The sequence below is a fragment of the Solea solea genome, chromosome 3, assembly GCF_958295425.1.
Source record: "Solea solea chromosome 3, fSolSol10.1, whole genome shotgun sequence".
Lineage (NCBI taxonomy): Eukaryota > Metazoa > Chordata > Actinopteri > Pleuronectiformes > Soleidae > Solea > Solea solea.
Window position 1 is genome coordinate 10,952,949 of NC_081136.1, and position 13,751 is coordinate 10,966,699.

At 39.3% G+C, this 13,751-nt stretch overlaps 2 protein-coding genes across 2 annotated transcripts; one reads left to right on the forward strand and one right to left on the reverse strand.

Annotated features, from left to right (window-relative positions):
* Positions 1 to 2,403: 2,403 nt before the first annotated feature.
* On the forward strand, positions 2,404 to 5,419 carry ankrd53 (ankyrin repeat domain 53). Its single transcript, XM_058626131.1, has 6 exons — positions 2,404 to 2,447; positions 2,750 to 2,834; positions 3,652 to 3,854; positions 3,979 to 4,143; positions 4,334 to 4,454; positions 4,548 to 5,419. Exons 1-6 carry the CDS (start codon positions 2,422 to 2,424, stop codon positions 5,094 to 5,096), a joined length of 1,149 nt encoding a protein of 382 aa, XP_058482114.1. The 5' UTR covers positions 2,404 to 2,421; the 3' UTR covers positions 5,097 to 5,419.
* Positions 5,420 to 7,358: 1,939 nt separating this feature from the next.
* tex261 (testis expressed 261) lies at positions 7,359 to 13,524 on the reverse strand. Its single transcript, XM_058626132.1, has 6 exons — positions 13,332 to 13,524; positions 10,102 to 10,181; positions 9,848 to 10,001; positions 9,522 to 9,589; positions 8,342 to 8,444; positions 7,359 to 7,800 (listed from the first exon to the last, which is right to left on the reverse strand). The coding sequence occupies exons 1-6, from the start codon at positions 13,399 to 13,401 to the stop codon at positions 7,685 to 7,687; spliced, it is 591 nt and encodes a 196-aa protein (XP_058482115.1). The 5' UTR covers positions 13,402 to 13,524; the 3' UTR covers positions 7,359 to 7,684.
* Positions 13,525 to 13,751: the final 227 nt, after the last annotated feature.

Consider the following 13,751-nt stretch of genomic DNA (forward strand, 5'->3'; position numbering starts at 1 on the left):
CCATCTCTAATCTGAATGTAGCCTAATGTGCATTAGAGGGAATCAAAGATACATTAAGTGAACACACATCTCTGAGCATCGAATAAACAGTGGCTGTTATTTTTGGATTTTTCCACAAACTGAGACCAACAAACGTCAGAAAGCTTTTAAAAGAGTACACACTCACACGCTGACTGTATTTGACAGTACATGGACAATCATGCACACACACACACACACACACACACACACACACTCAACTGTCAGAAGAAAGAGGTCATGTAGGAGGTCGGCCTAATGGGACTTGTGCTGAGAATCAAACATGAAAGAGCTCTAGAGCGAAGGCTCCGCTCAACCTCCCTGACATGTGACCGAGGTCGAAGGAAGACACAGAGGATGCATGCTATTGACCCTCGCACACACACACACACACACACACAGACACACACGAGCACTATTTGCACATTAACATATTCATATACTCACACAAATGTACACAATGACTGACTTTTTTTTCCCGATGCACACATGCACGAGTCACTGGAGGGTCTCAGCTTGGAGCAGAAAGACAAGGATCTGTGACCCGCCCTTGACCCTTCACTGGATCCTGATGGACAAAGACTTAAAGGGGGCGTCACACAATGAGGACGGGGACTCAAAACATAATTCAACTGCAAGAAAAACAACAAGTCTCAAACATGGTAAATGGTCTGTATTTATATCGCGCTTCTGTAGTCATAGTGACCATTTAATGGCCATTTTCACCCACACATTCATACAGTTCATCTGTGTGCAGCGCTTTTTCTGTCACACATCTTTTAGGCACACACAGCGAGCACAGCCCACCCATCATGAGCAACTTGGGGTCAAGTGTGTCGTCCAGGGGACAAATCGGCGTGTGCACTAATCAAACCCTCAACCTTCCAGTTGAAAGACGACTCGCTCGACCACTTAGCCACTGTGGTTTGATTTTATAAATTGCATTCGCATCCTTTTAGCAATATTAAAACAAATGCTTCGCATCTCATAGATACATGTTCATTTTAACTAAGCTAGAAACAGACATTTCATCAGAAGTCATTGTTGGTTTGGACAATCAAAGGCCTCTTTATTAGGTACGCCTAGCATCTGCTACAACAAATAAAAAAGTACAAGTGTTTGTATGGAGGCAGCTCAGTTGCAAGGAACGCCCCCAAGTTCGGGCTACAAACGAAACGTGCCATAATATATATATATATACAGTACGTGTTCTCTCACTTACAGTCCATCACACTCAGTTCAGTCAGGGGGCAAAATGGTCAATAGCTGTGACCAGTGAGGCCTGATCCTCGATGAGACCATCAGCCCCTGCAGCTCCACAGAGACACAGAGAAGATTACCTCACATCGACCTCACGTGTGGCAGCAGCAGCAGCAGCAGGTCCTGGGTGTGCTGGGAACAAAAAAACACACAACAACACTCTGAGGGAATCCACAGCTCTGACGTGATTGATCTGCTTCACTCTGACCAAGTGGGAGCAGCCAAAGCTAATGCAACATCAATACAACACAGAGGCAGAGCACAGGGCGCTGTATCTGTCACAAACTGTTACACATGAACATGTGTATGTAAACATTTATATATATATATATACATATAAGGAAGCAGGCTTTTATTTTCACTTTTATTCAAAGTACAAATATTCTTCCATCAAGCTGTTCCTGAATATTTCCAGGTTTTACTCATTTTTAGAGGTTCAAGTTCATTTTAATATTTTCCCTCATGTACATAATAAGCAACTGGACTTTCGTAAACATGTTAAACCTCATCGACACTGGCTTCCTAAGATAGTTAATATATTTTATTTTGTTATTTACAACTTAGATAAAGATAAATAAATAGATAAATAAAAAAGATAAATGAACAGGAGTGAATGTGATTTCCCATAATGCAACTGTACAGGGATACAAATTACAATGTTGTTAAAATTGCATCATTGTATTAGTAAAATATCCACTATGTGATATTCTGAATATTGTGAAAATAAATTAAACAAATACTTATGTACGATTTTATGTTCCTTGCAATTCCTTATGTATTTATTTATACATTCACTTTTTATTTTATCTTCTCTAAATTCTAATAATACTCATAATAATATTATTAATAACAATATTTTATCCATGCTTACTTATTCTTATTATACATGTATTTATTTAACATTTTTTCATTTCTATTTAGTTGTATTTATACACTCTATTTTTAACAATTTGTGTTAAATTGTATTTATTATTATTTATTAAAAGTGCTGTTCAATTAATGCAGAATACAGCATTACAGGTTGTTGTTGTTTTTACTTGTGGACTATTATCACTACTACTATTACGTCAGTAAAGCATCTACTTCCGCCTCTGACTGCACGTTTCCATAGCAACCATGGAAACTGTCAACAAATCCAGGGAAATGGGACGTGGGAAACGCAAAACCAGGTAAATTGGACTTTTTTGATTAAAACTATTGTATATGTAGCTATAAAGCTGTCGCATGAATATACTTTAGCCAAGTTAAGTTGCTTAGGAACTCTCTAGTTTGTCTTACTTGACTTTGTATTCAACCGTCATGTATTCATCCACTAGAAGAAAAGAAATCACCACCACCCACAAAAGTTGTGACAGAAAATAAAATAACGTTTTTATAAAAAACAACAACAACAAAAACATTAGCACAAGCAGAACACGTAGCTTAATAATATGCTTTCTGTGTTCAAAGAGTTTCTGGTTTTGTCGCGCAGGAAACTTCCCTGCACTGATTTACCGGACAGACATGCGCCCCCTGCTGTTGATGTGGAGAAGCTGGACGTCAGTGTGAACTCACAGGTAAGAGGCTCTTTCAGAGTGAAGCGCAGTGGAAAACACGAACCTCTCTGTGCAGCATACACATAATGTTCAGGTATTAAAGCAGGAGGAGTTCCTGTTTAACGAGATAAAAAAAAATCTGATTAATATTCAGCCTGGCTATTATTTTTTACCTTAGTGTACATGTCAGGTAACTTGGTGAATTCAGCCATTATTCAAACATGATCAAATATAGAATAGAATATAAAGGTTTTAAAATAGACGATTAAACATACATTATATGTAACATTTCAACAACAACAACAAGGTTTTTGTTATATATGTTGTTGAGTAGCGTACATACATTAGCCAAAAGGTTTCTAACATTTTAGAAATCTAATTTCTTTTAATTCTACTTAAATGTCTGCTATAACTACCCGGTTAGACCTTCTTTGAAACATGATTCAGAACCACCAGTTAGCCAGTGTGTTGTGCTTTATTTGTTTTTGTTTTATTGGGTCTATTTATCACTAATGCATTGTGACCATTTATTGCCGTTTGTGGCGTGTCTCATTTCTGCTGCTGATACTCTCTCCTCTTTTGTTATTGTTTTGACTGAGAGACTAAATTACATACTGCGCACTTAAAGAAACCAGAGACTGAAATCAGGCACCTTTTTCAAACAAAAACACTCAAATAATAGTTACCTTCTGACGAACAATCACAAGCTGATTCGTAATTTTCAACCAAATATTAAATTTAAAAAAAATGCATAGTGCCTCTTGTTCAGTTTGACTGCAACACAAAACACCACTGAGATCAGGTGTGTGTGTGTGTGTGTGTGTGTGTGGTCCTGCAGGGTCTGTCAGCTCTGCACCTGTCCAGTCTTTATGGTCAGCTGGATGCTCTTCAGAGGCTGGCGGTGTCGTCGCTGCAGGGGCAGATCAACGGCAGCGATCCTCAGGGTCGTCGGCCCATTCACATGGTCATGTCCTGGAGAAGCGCGCCCAACACCTCCGCCTGTCTCCGCTGCCTGCTCGAGCATGGAGCTGATGTCAACATGTAGGAGTCTTACTTTGAACAATCCCTCAGCAGCCATCATAGAAACACACAAACACACACACACACATGAAATAACTTTTAACAAATTGTGTTGTGTCTCTTCTTTTTAAATGACTATCACCAGTGCCACAGACTGTGGGCAGACGCCGCTGCACGTGGCTGCCTCTGAAGGCCTCCTGGACTGCACACAGACCCTCGTGCAGGCCGGTGCTGATGTGACGTCTCAGGACAGCATGGGACACACACCTCTGGATTTGGCCCGCATCTGGTGCCACAGAGAGGTCGCACGGTAACAAGCAAGATACTCTAAAGTGGCTCTAAAGTGACAGTTCAGGTTTCTTCACACATACTGTATATTCCCAAGTTTTATTCGAATTTTTGACCAGTGGGGATGTTTTTAATCAGTAGGATTCACTCCTGGGTCTAATCAGTCCTGATCTATTCCTTTGAGGTTAAAGCTGTGTAACATTTGTGTGCAGGTATCTAAAGACCTGCATGTGGGAGGTGGAAAAGAGGAAAGAAATGAAGGAGAGGAAGCTGGCTCACGCTTTATACAGAGAACTCATCGCCACTGCTAAAGTGAATGATGGCAATAAAGGGGTTTGTATGATATGGAAATCACTTCATTTAAATTTTCATATACAAATGTACTCAAATTCAACATTTGTCTGCTTCTTCTCCCTGTGATTTCAGACACTCATAGATGAGAAGATGGCAGAATGGGCCAAAAAGAAGGGTTTTCCTCACCTAAAGGACTATTCCCCCAAAGTCTCAGTGAGTCAGTACCACATGCAGTGCCTCTCATCTAATCAGGACGGCTCTGATCGAAAAGCTACCAAGGGCCTGAGGAAGAACCAGCGAAAAGTGCAACAGGAGATCACTTTCTCAAAGTCGCCCGCAGCCGCAGAGCCTGAAATCGTCGACCGCCAACGAAGGACGGCCTTCTCAGAGCTGGACCTCCGGGGCAGTGTGACAGTGTGGAGAGACAGCAGCAGCAGCCTGCCTCACTACACCACCAAGTGGGACACGGTCCCTCACACTGCCCCTGACCTGCCTTTGGATGTCCTTAAGAAGGTGTTGTTCCCCAGAGCGTTCCCCTCCAGGATCTTCTCGCCTCAGCACTTCCAGCCACAGAACATCGAGGAGGTCCAACACAAAGGAAGCCCCAAGGGGCGGAGCTCCTCCCCCTGGACAGAGGTGGCCATGCACATGGCTGAAGTGCTGGAGCCTGGACACTACTAAGTAACAGACGTCCGTTACATTCAAATCATTGTCAAATAGGTTCACACAATGCTAGTTAAGCCTGTAAGCTCCACTCCAACTCTTTCCGTTAATCCAAATGTGTGAACGCCAACATTCGAAATGCCACAAACCCGAGAAAGCAGCGCGAGTCAAGGGTTGAGAGGAAGATGAGAACTGGGTCACCTGTCACACATGTTCCACTGCATGTTCACTGATCCCCCAGAGAACCGAGTCAGGATCCAGGTGTCGCACGGTTCAGTCAAAGTTTCCTGGTGGTCAAAAACACAGGCGTAGACGGGGAAAATACTTTTTCGGATGTTTAATTTGAACCAACGTCCCAAGGTAAATACTTACAAAAACCAACAGTTAAAGCAGATGTTACGCTTTCTAAAATCAGAGCCAAGACCTCATGAAACAGAGATTCCCAAAGACTGGGTTGGGACCCACAGAAGGGTCGCATGAGATTTTTTTGGAGTCTCCAAACAAATGTTTTTTAAACTTTTAGTTAAGATTTATAACATGCATTAAATGTAGCTTTACTATGATTGGTTTACCTTTTTCAAAATGATATAAGGTGTTAGAGATATAGCTTTAAGTTAGTTTCTATATTAGGCACAAATTTGCGCTCTTCCCAAGGCATGTTGTGATTTGGGTCAATATTGTTTGACATTTTTAAGAAGTGGTGCCCCATATAGAAAGACTGGGAAACACTAGCCTGAAGGATCAAAAGCTGCATCCTTTTCTTGGCTTCACCCCCTCCCAACAATATATAAACACATTTTACACAGAAATAAACATTTTAACCACCATTCTGCCTACAAATCTGGTTAAAAACCTCCAAATACATATGTATATAAATACATAATAACAAAGAACATGTGCTCATGACACGACACATGGGACTTGGTTGACACAAGGCCATCCAGTTAAGACAGTCTGGTGCTCACACACATTACGTTGAGGGACAGATGAAATAAACATAGTGCACAGTTTTGCTAAATGAACCTGATGTGATTAGAAACGTCAGTTTATGCCTCTTAAACACCAAACTGGGAACAAAAATCACAATTACAGCTTCATCTTATTTCAAATAAACATTTTTTATTTTATTAACAACTGCGTGTGTATATAACAACCTACAATGATTCTCACTCTGAAATTGTTAGAAAGAACTTTTGCCTCTTTAAGACTTTCGTCACAGCCATGTTTCACAGCTTTTGTCCCCAACACCCGGGAAGTTTCCGGTTTGATCTTCAGACGTGTATTCATCCATCTTTGATGATGAATGTACAAAAAAGAAAAAAAAAAAATCAGTTTGTCGCATTTATTGACTTGTTAAAAAATAGTCCACAAAAAGGGAGGAAGGTTGCAGGTAACCGCTCTGGTCAGTCATGACTGTGCATCATATCCATGGCCATGATCCACTGGTGAGCCAAAATTAAGGCTTAAAAGTAAGATCCCCCCACAACATAACCAGACTCGGCCATTTTAAGTAACCTTAGGTACTTCAGCAATAAACTGTTGAATGTTCCTGCACGTGGATCAATAATATTATACCTCAAAGCACAGACTTAAGCGTTAAGTCAGTAATGTACCATTAACTTGTCTTAGTGGCAGTTCACATGCAGCATCTGAAAATGTTTGAAAACTACATAGAAGAAGTGAGAACCAAGTCACTAGTGGGGTTCTGTAATTACAAAGCAAAACCAAAACCTGGGAGCTGCTGAGTTGACTGAAGTTGCTTCACTGAATGCATCCAACTATGTAAAGAAAACAAAAAAAAATTGATGACCAGTGCTGCTCTTCCCTCACCCAGCTTTACTGTTCAATGTGTGTGGAGGGAGAAAAAGAAAGAAAGAAAAACGTCTGGCACATCACATCCTTTTCCAACCGATTCCCAGGCTTCGTGGATGATGGAGGTTCAACAAAAAAACTCTCAGATCTACGCCTTTGGCCTGAGAATGAGAAGGCCCGTTGAAAATCCTTGCTACGGTCCAAAAAGTTGAGATACTTTCACCTTGGTGTGCGTCACAAACACGTCGCCGTCGAAATATCTTCGTGAGCGGCCTCTTATTCTTCTCTGTCCCACCTTTTACATTAAAAAAAGATCCGTTCTTAACAGTTGTATATGCTACTTTTGTGTACCGACACATACAAGACAGAAATCACAGCAGGATGACGATGGGTCGAGAAGAAAACTCATAATTATTTATCCCGAGTCGACAGATACAGGTTATCGGTGGCTGTTATTTCAAACCCTGCACGTACATATTTTAATACTAAAGCTTAAAAACATGGAGTCGCAACGAGAAAGCATTGCGCTACAGACACGATCCACCTCAGCAACGTCTCTATAGTAGTTGTTGTTGGCAGTCAGTACAGATAGAAACCGACAGACGAGTGTGGCCTGTGTAAACTCATCCAGCAGGAAACAGTTCTGCTCATTGGTCCGTTCTCCTGCTGCCTTTTTGGCCTCCGCTTCGTTTGAGTCCACAGTCTTTCCTGCTTCCTCTTACTCTCCTTCACACACACACTCAGACAAACGCACGCACCTCCAACGCCAACCCTTCACCCCGAGCCTGAGCTCCTCAGTACATTTTCTGCCGACTCGGCAGCACTGCTTCCTTGAGGAAAGAGAAGACGAGCAGGATCCCTGACCTCTTCCCCCTTTTCCCCTTGGTGAAGTAATTAGACACCACGTCGTCTAAAAAGGAAAAACAAAAGAGGAAACTATTAGTAATTATACCATCCACACACAACGCAATTAGTTGCTCTATTTTTGAGCGTTAGGGCTGCAACAACTCATTGATTAATAACTTATTATTTAATTACTAATCTTTTTTGATCATTGATTAATCAGTTTAAGCTTTTATTGTATCATTGTCTTTTTTAATGAAATAAAAGGCGGTCTGCGATTTTCCTAAATGTAAATATTTCCTGCTTTCTTTGGTTTTCTGTTGTGATCAATAGAAATCAATCTTGAGTAAATGTTGGGACACAATTTATATCTTTCAGTTCTCATATGAAAGTCAATATTTGTATGTCGTCATGTAGGAATAGTATCAAATCCTCACAGACACACAGGTGATAAATAAATAATGTGACATGATGATGAAGGCAGGCAGAGCCCATTCTCTCAAAATAATAGTCGAAATGTTGTGCTCACGGTCGCGGGACAGACAATCTGAAAGCATTTTTCCTGTCACCTGCAGAGGCATTAAAATGCGTGTCCTTTAAACCCTCACCTCCTTGTTGTATGGTGGACGGCAGCACATTTTCACCAGCTGACAATGACACAAAGAACGCGAAGGGGATCACCCACAGGCAGACGGTGAAGTAGGCCAGCACCTGAGGTTTAAAATGAGATAAGTGCAAAATGATTTTCACCGAGGGAAAACAGAGCGACGCGCTTTAACGATTCATACAAAAACAGCTCGTTGCTGAACTGATTCATCCAAATACTGTACGCAGCGTTTCCTCCACTATCTGTATCAGCAGTGATGCTGTTCTGCTGGTGTCCATGAGGATGCAACAACCCATATTCATTCAAATCAATCTATCTTTCAATGCAAGGAACATCTGTCTGTTCATCTGACTGTTAATTGTATAACTGTCGAACGGTTCACTTGACAGATGTCTGAAAAAGAGACACTTCTGCTCCCTCTCACACAGCACAACCAAACAGACACACACACACAAAGTCCAGTACGGAAGTGTATTGCATTCAGTTGAGGAACGGCTCTGTTTTTCCGAGTTAATGAGATACTTGAGACGCTTCCGTTTCCTTCTTGAGAGCTTGCCTGGAAGCAAACATGTCCCAGTTGTTCAGTTTAATCCTCTTTCACTTCTGTCTGAGACATTGGGAGTTACACCTGTCCTTATGTAACAACGATGGAATTGTTGTTCAGACGGAAAGCACACACAGATCTGCTGGCAGTTTATCCAATATCAGTTATAAATATGGCAACCTTCAAATATCAGAAAAAAACAGTGCCATACAAAATAAAATAAATCTCTAAAAAAAAAAAAATGGAAATGGTTCACTTTGTAACAGGATGACTCACTAAGGGCACCAGTGTGTGCGGCACAAACTGTGAAGTAGTTTAGATAAGAAAAGCAAGAGCTATTGTTAGAAATGTGACAGATATTATACCTACAGTATTACATTTCTACAAATACTGCAGAAACCCCATACAAAACAGGCACTTATCGCCAAATAATCATTACTGATTATTCGATCTTCATTTTGCCGTTTTTGGTGGTCACTTGTGCAAATTATGAGTAACAATCAGTAGCACAATGATATTAATAACAGAAAACTGCCAGATGAATGTAACGAAACACTGGTATACAAAATTTGTATACCAGTATCATAAATCTGAGATGTATTATTTTAAGTACGCCACCCTCTCCAGAGACACTTACCTCTGAGAATGGATAATACTCTTGTGCAAAGTACTGAAAGGCCATATAATGGTTCACCACCACTAACACTGCAGAAAAACAAAAGTAAAAACAGGATAAGAAAAATATAATACAAGTACTGTACAATGTGTTTTAATCAAAGTCAATTCTAATAACTACTTAAACATCTCTTTCTCAGACACATTTTGATTCAAATGTGAGGGACAACTGCCCACTATGCATCTCTACTGTTCATTTTGAGCTGATGCTAATTGTAGCTGCTTTTTTTTTTGTTTTTTGGAAAAACAAAGACTTCAAAAGCAGAAGTCAGTGTCAGTCATACTGACCACAGGAGAGGATGAAGTTGGGGGAGCTCAGCAGTATGTACGGGAAGGTCCGCAAGAGGCCGAAGTACACAAGGTTGGTGAAAAGGCCAACCCCCACCATCAACACTGGGAAGCCTTCAAAGACATAGAGACCTGCCAGGACTCCTGTCGAGAACTGGACACAGTCACATAAAGGGTGAAACAGCAGTTTGACTCGACGACAGTTGGTTGTTGCCTTAAATGACATTTCTTACAAAACTGTGTTCCTTACTCACCAGTATCATATATTTTATTATACGGCTGGTGGCTACTGTGTATTCTTCTATTAGTTCTGCCAAATAGTACAGGCCAGCAGCTGGGTAAGGACAGGGGATGAGCAGGAAACAGAGATCAACAGCTTTATCATTGTGGCTTGGACACACACAAAACACAGGTTAAACATGCTTAGTACTAAGTATATATTAACTGAGGCTGGTAGATGTACAGTATTCACCCAATTCACATCTCATGCTGGAATTCAACTATCATTTAACATTCCAAAATTAATGATTATAGTTTAGTTGATAGATTTCATATGTTTTGAGTTTATCGACAGTTTTAGTACCACTGAGAAAATCATACACTGAAGCATTATAATAGTTTGCCTTCCTTGATGGTCAATTGGAAAACACTATTGATCAAAACAAGAGCAAAGGCTCATGGAAGTCTTTGTGCTTAATTATCCAACTTCAATCTGTTCTTTCTGCTGAGAGAAAAGTGGAGATGAGACAAAAATCCATATTTGCCTGAGTCTGAACGCACAAGGATAATACATTTACTTTCACCTCATACTGAACAATTTTACATTTATAATAACTTCCATTATCTCTTAATGTATGTAATGCATTTTAAGTGACATAAATGAGCAGGTTTCTTTCTGTTAGTGATGATATTTTATTGTCAGTTATAAATGATAACAAGCTGATTACACAGATGCTTTGCAGCCCTTATATAGATGTTACTTAAGTGCAAAGTCCATAAGAAATGTTCCTTATAGTTATTATAAAAATACATTAATAATAAAAAACAAATCAATACCAATGGCATTTCTCACAACACGGCAGCTTAAACTTTGTTCTTAAAGGACCATAACTGACCTATGTTATAGCATTAGTAAATGCTTTTTAAGCACAGATAAACACATATGTTAATTTTAACTTTCAACATTTAATGGTTTCCCTGTTAATGTGTTTTGTACTTAGAGCATGAATCAGCTGGCAAACAGTGAACATTTAACTCATCTAACAACAAACGTAATTTCTGCCTCTGGCAACGTCAAAGCTGAGAATAAACAGCTGAAGAAAACAGACAGAGCTAACAAGTTTGTGTAGAGTGAAAGTGGACTATGTGCATTAGCAGCTTTGACAGTCAGGAGCCACACCTGACTGCTACGTGGACAGACAGGCTCTACGCCAAGTTTCATCAGGAAGTTCAAAAAAGAAAAAAGCATCCGCTCTGCAATTAATGATTATTTTCCTTGCAGAATAATATATAGATTATCATTCAACATTTCTGTTGTTTGATCCATAAAATGTCAGAAAATGGAGACCATGTCAACTGGTGTTTCCCAAACGTCTAAATGACGACCTCCTCAATAAGGAGCAAGGAATCCAGAAAATGTTTGCATTTAAGAAGCTGAATTCAGAAAACGTAGAAAAAAACTCGATACTTCATGCACGTTTGATTGAGCGGCTATTTATCTGTTGTTTATGTAGAGCAGTGGGTCTCAAACTTCAATGATTTGCTCTCCTCCTTCCTCATCCTCTTCTTCTTCAGACACTGGTATAGTGAAATTAGATTAAGATGGAGCAAGAGATAAATTGACTCAATTAATTTAACACATTCTGTCAATAAACCCTACCTTATGACTCAATGTAAACAAATAAACAAATACCCCATCAGCAAGATTTCAAGGTTTTATGCCTTCTTGCTGTCTTGAGTGCAAGTTTGGCCACATGATGACATATTGTTTGCACATCAGATTAATTACTCTGTAACGTGTCAACAGTGAGGGAGACAACGCTACAGTATGTGTTGTAACTGACTCATCTGTTCGTAAAACCTGTTTTAACAGCTCTGGTCGTAAAAAAAGCTGAATGATCCGGGCTTTGTTTGGACTCTACAGTAAAAATGTTTTTTGGTCAATAAGGTTAAAAGGTAAAATGATTCACCATTGCTAACCAGCTATGTCTCCCTCTCTGTGAAATTCAACCCTGATATTGATTCAAGATGCTCTTTCTGTTATTCCCATGCCGAGATGGTGACTTATCTGTTTTAGAAGTGTACACACACCCGTAAACTATGGCAAAACGTTTGTACATTCATTCTGGATATCATCTATGACTGAATGTAGTTTTTGGTTTCCTAAAGACCAAAACAACACAAAAAGGAGTATTTTTGTAATCAAGCTATTTTTATGAAAATCTCATATTGACAAATGCAATTGTCTTGCAATATATTGATTATCACAGAATTGTTGTATTGTGATATAACTGGCATCGTGGACCATGTATCAAGTATCATATGGTGGGGTACCTTGTGATTCACACCCTTAGTTTGAATTATACCTTACGACAATATCTTCTGTAATATTGTAGATTTGACCACCCATTTCAAAATCGTTTCATGAATACATATTTTATTTTCTCTATGTCCCAATGGAACCCCTGACCTGCTTGTATCTGCTTATTTATGTTTTAACTTATTTTATTTGTATATGTATTATTTTATTTTGCTTATTTTTGTCTTTGTCTATTTGTTAATGTCACACTGTATCATTTTTGTCAATCAACACAAAGTATTGCTAAGCAGCAATTAGCAAACATCCGAGTTTTTTTAAGAATTAAAAGCTTTCAGATTTTTCAGCTTCTTAAATGTAAATATTTTCTGGTTTCTTTGCTACATATAATAAAGAAATCATTAAAACTGAATAATTTTTGGTTTGTGGAACAAAAAAAAGACATTTGAGCATATCATTTGAAAAACACTGATCAACATGTTGACATTGTTGACATGCTGACATTTTTATGGACCAAACGATTACTTGAATTAACTGAGAAAATAATCGATTAAGACAATATTCGTTAGTTGCAACCCTACATGTCATGTATAAACAATTATCAAATACAAACGTTCAGAATCTGACAACAGTGCACGTAAAACATATTTATATTTCATTTGTTTGAAAAATAAAAGACTGCTTAGTCTCCCTGCAGTGAAGAGCTAGCTAGCTAGCTCAGCTAGCAGCTACAAGCGTTTCAGTTCAATGGCTGCATCGTTTTACATGTATCATTAATAACAGTGTAAACAATGACCCAATAGCCGGTGGTAATGTCGCTGTCTCTTTCTTAAACAGAGTCTCATAAACCGTTTACCGAAGCAACTTCACCTGCTCGTCTGATCCGCTAGCATTAGCATATGTTAGCTGGTACGAGAGCACTGGTGAACACTATGAGCTGGCACTTACCTATTGCTAGAGTGACGAAACATATTTGGACCACCAACGACAGCCAGCTGAGTAAATAAATAAACCACATCTCTCTGCATATAAAAAAAAATACACGCACAGAAATGTGGAAAATAATACAGAAAAAAACTACTAGCTGACTGCTAACTAGCAGTGGTCAAAGTTCCTGCCTATGTGTTTCCAGTACATGCCAAGGAAACCAGAGAAGAAGGTTCTGGTCCTTAAAGAGAACACAATACCGTAGTTATAGCGCCACCTCAGTTTGGAGAAGTGCAGGAGACTGACATTTTTCAAAACATAGTACATTTAAAACGTGTGAAATATGTTAATATGTTAACATGTTGTCAGATATGTTTATATGTTGAAGTGATTTATGAAAGTGAGCTTGTTTAAGCAGCAAAATAGTAAACAGGTGATGAA

Bases quoted from the DNA above. Each gene is read 5' to 3' on its own strand.
- tex261 (XM_058626132.1), bottom strand. From the start codon at position 13,401: ATGTGGTTTATTTATTTACTCAGCTGGCTGTCGTTGGTGGTCCAAATA. The intron at 10,002-10,101 runs GTGAGTAAGGAA...GACTGTGTCCAG, and splicing joins TAATAAAATATATGATACTG to TTCTCGACAGGAGTCCTGGC. The intron at 7,801-8,341 runs GTGAGGGTTTAA...TTTCCTTTTTAG, and splicing joins GTCCACCATACAACAAGGAG to ACGACGTGGTGTCTAATTAC.
- ankrd53 (XM_058626131.1), top strand. From the start codon at position 2,422: ATGGGACGTGGGAAACGCAAAACCAG. The intron at 2,448-2,749 runs GTAAATTGGACT...TTTGTCGCGCAG, and splicing joins CGTGGGAAACGCAAAACCAG to GAAACTTCCCTGCACTGATT. The intron at 2,835-3,651 runs GTAAGAGGCTCT...GTGGTCCTGCAG, and splicing joins ACGTCAGTGTGAACTCACAG to GGTCTGTCAGCTCTGCACCT.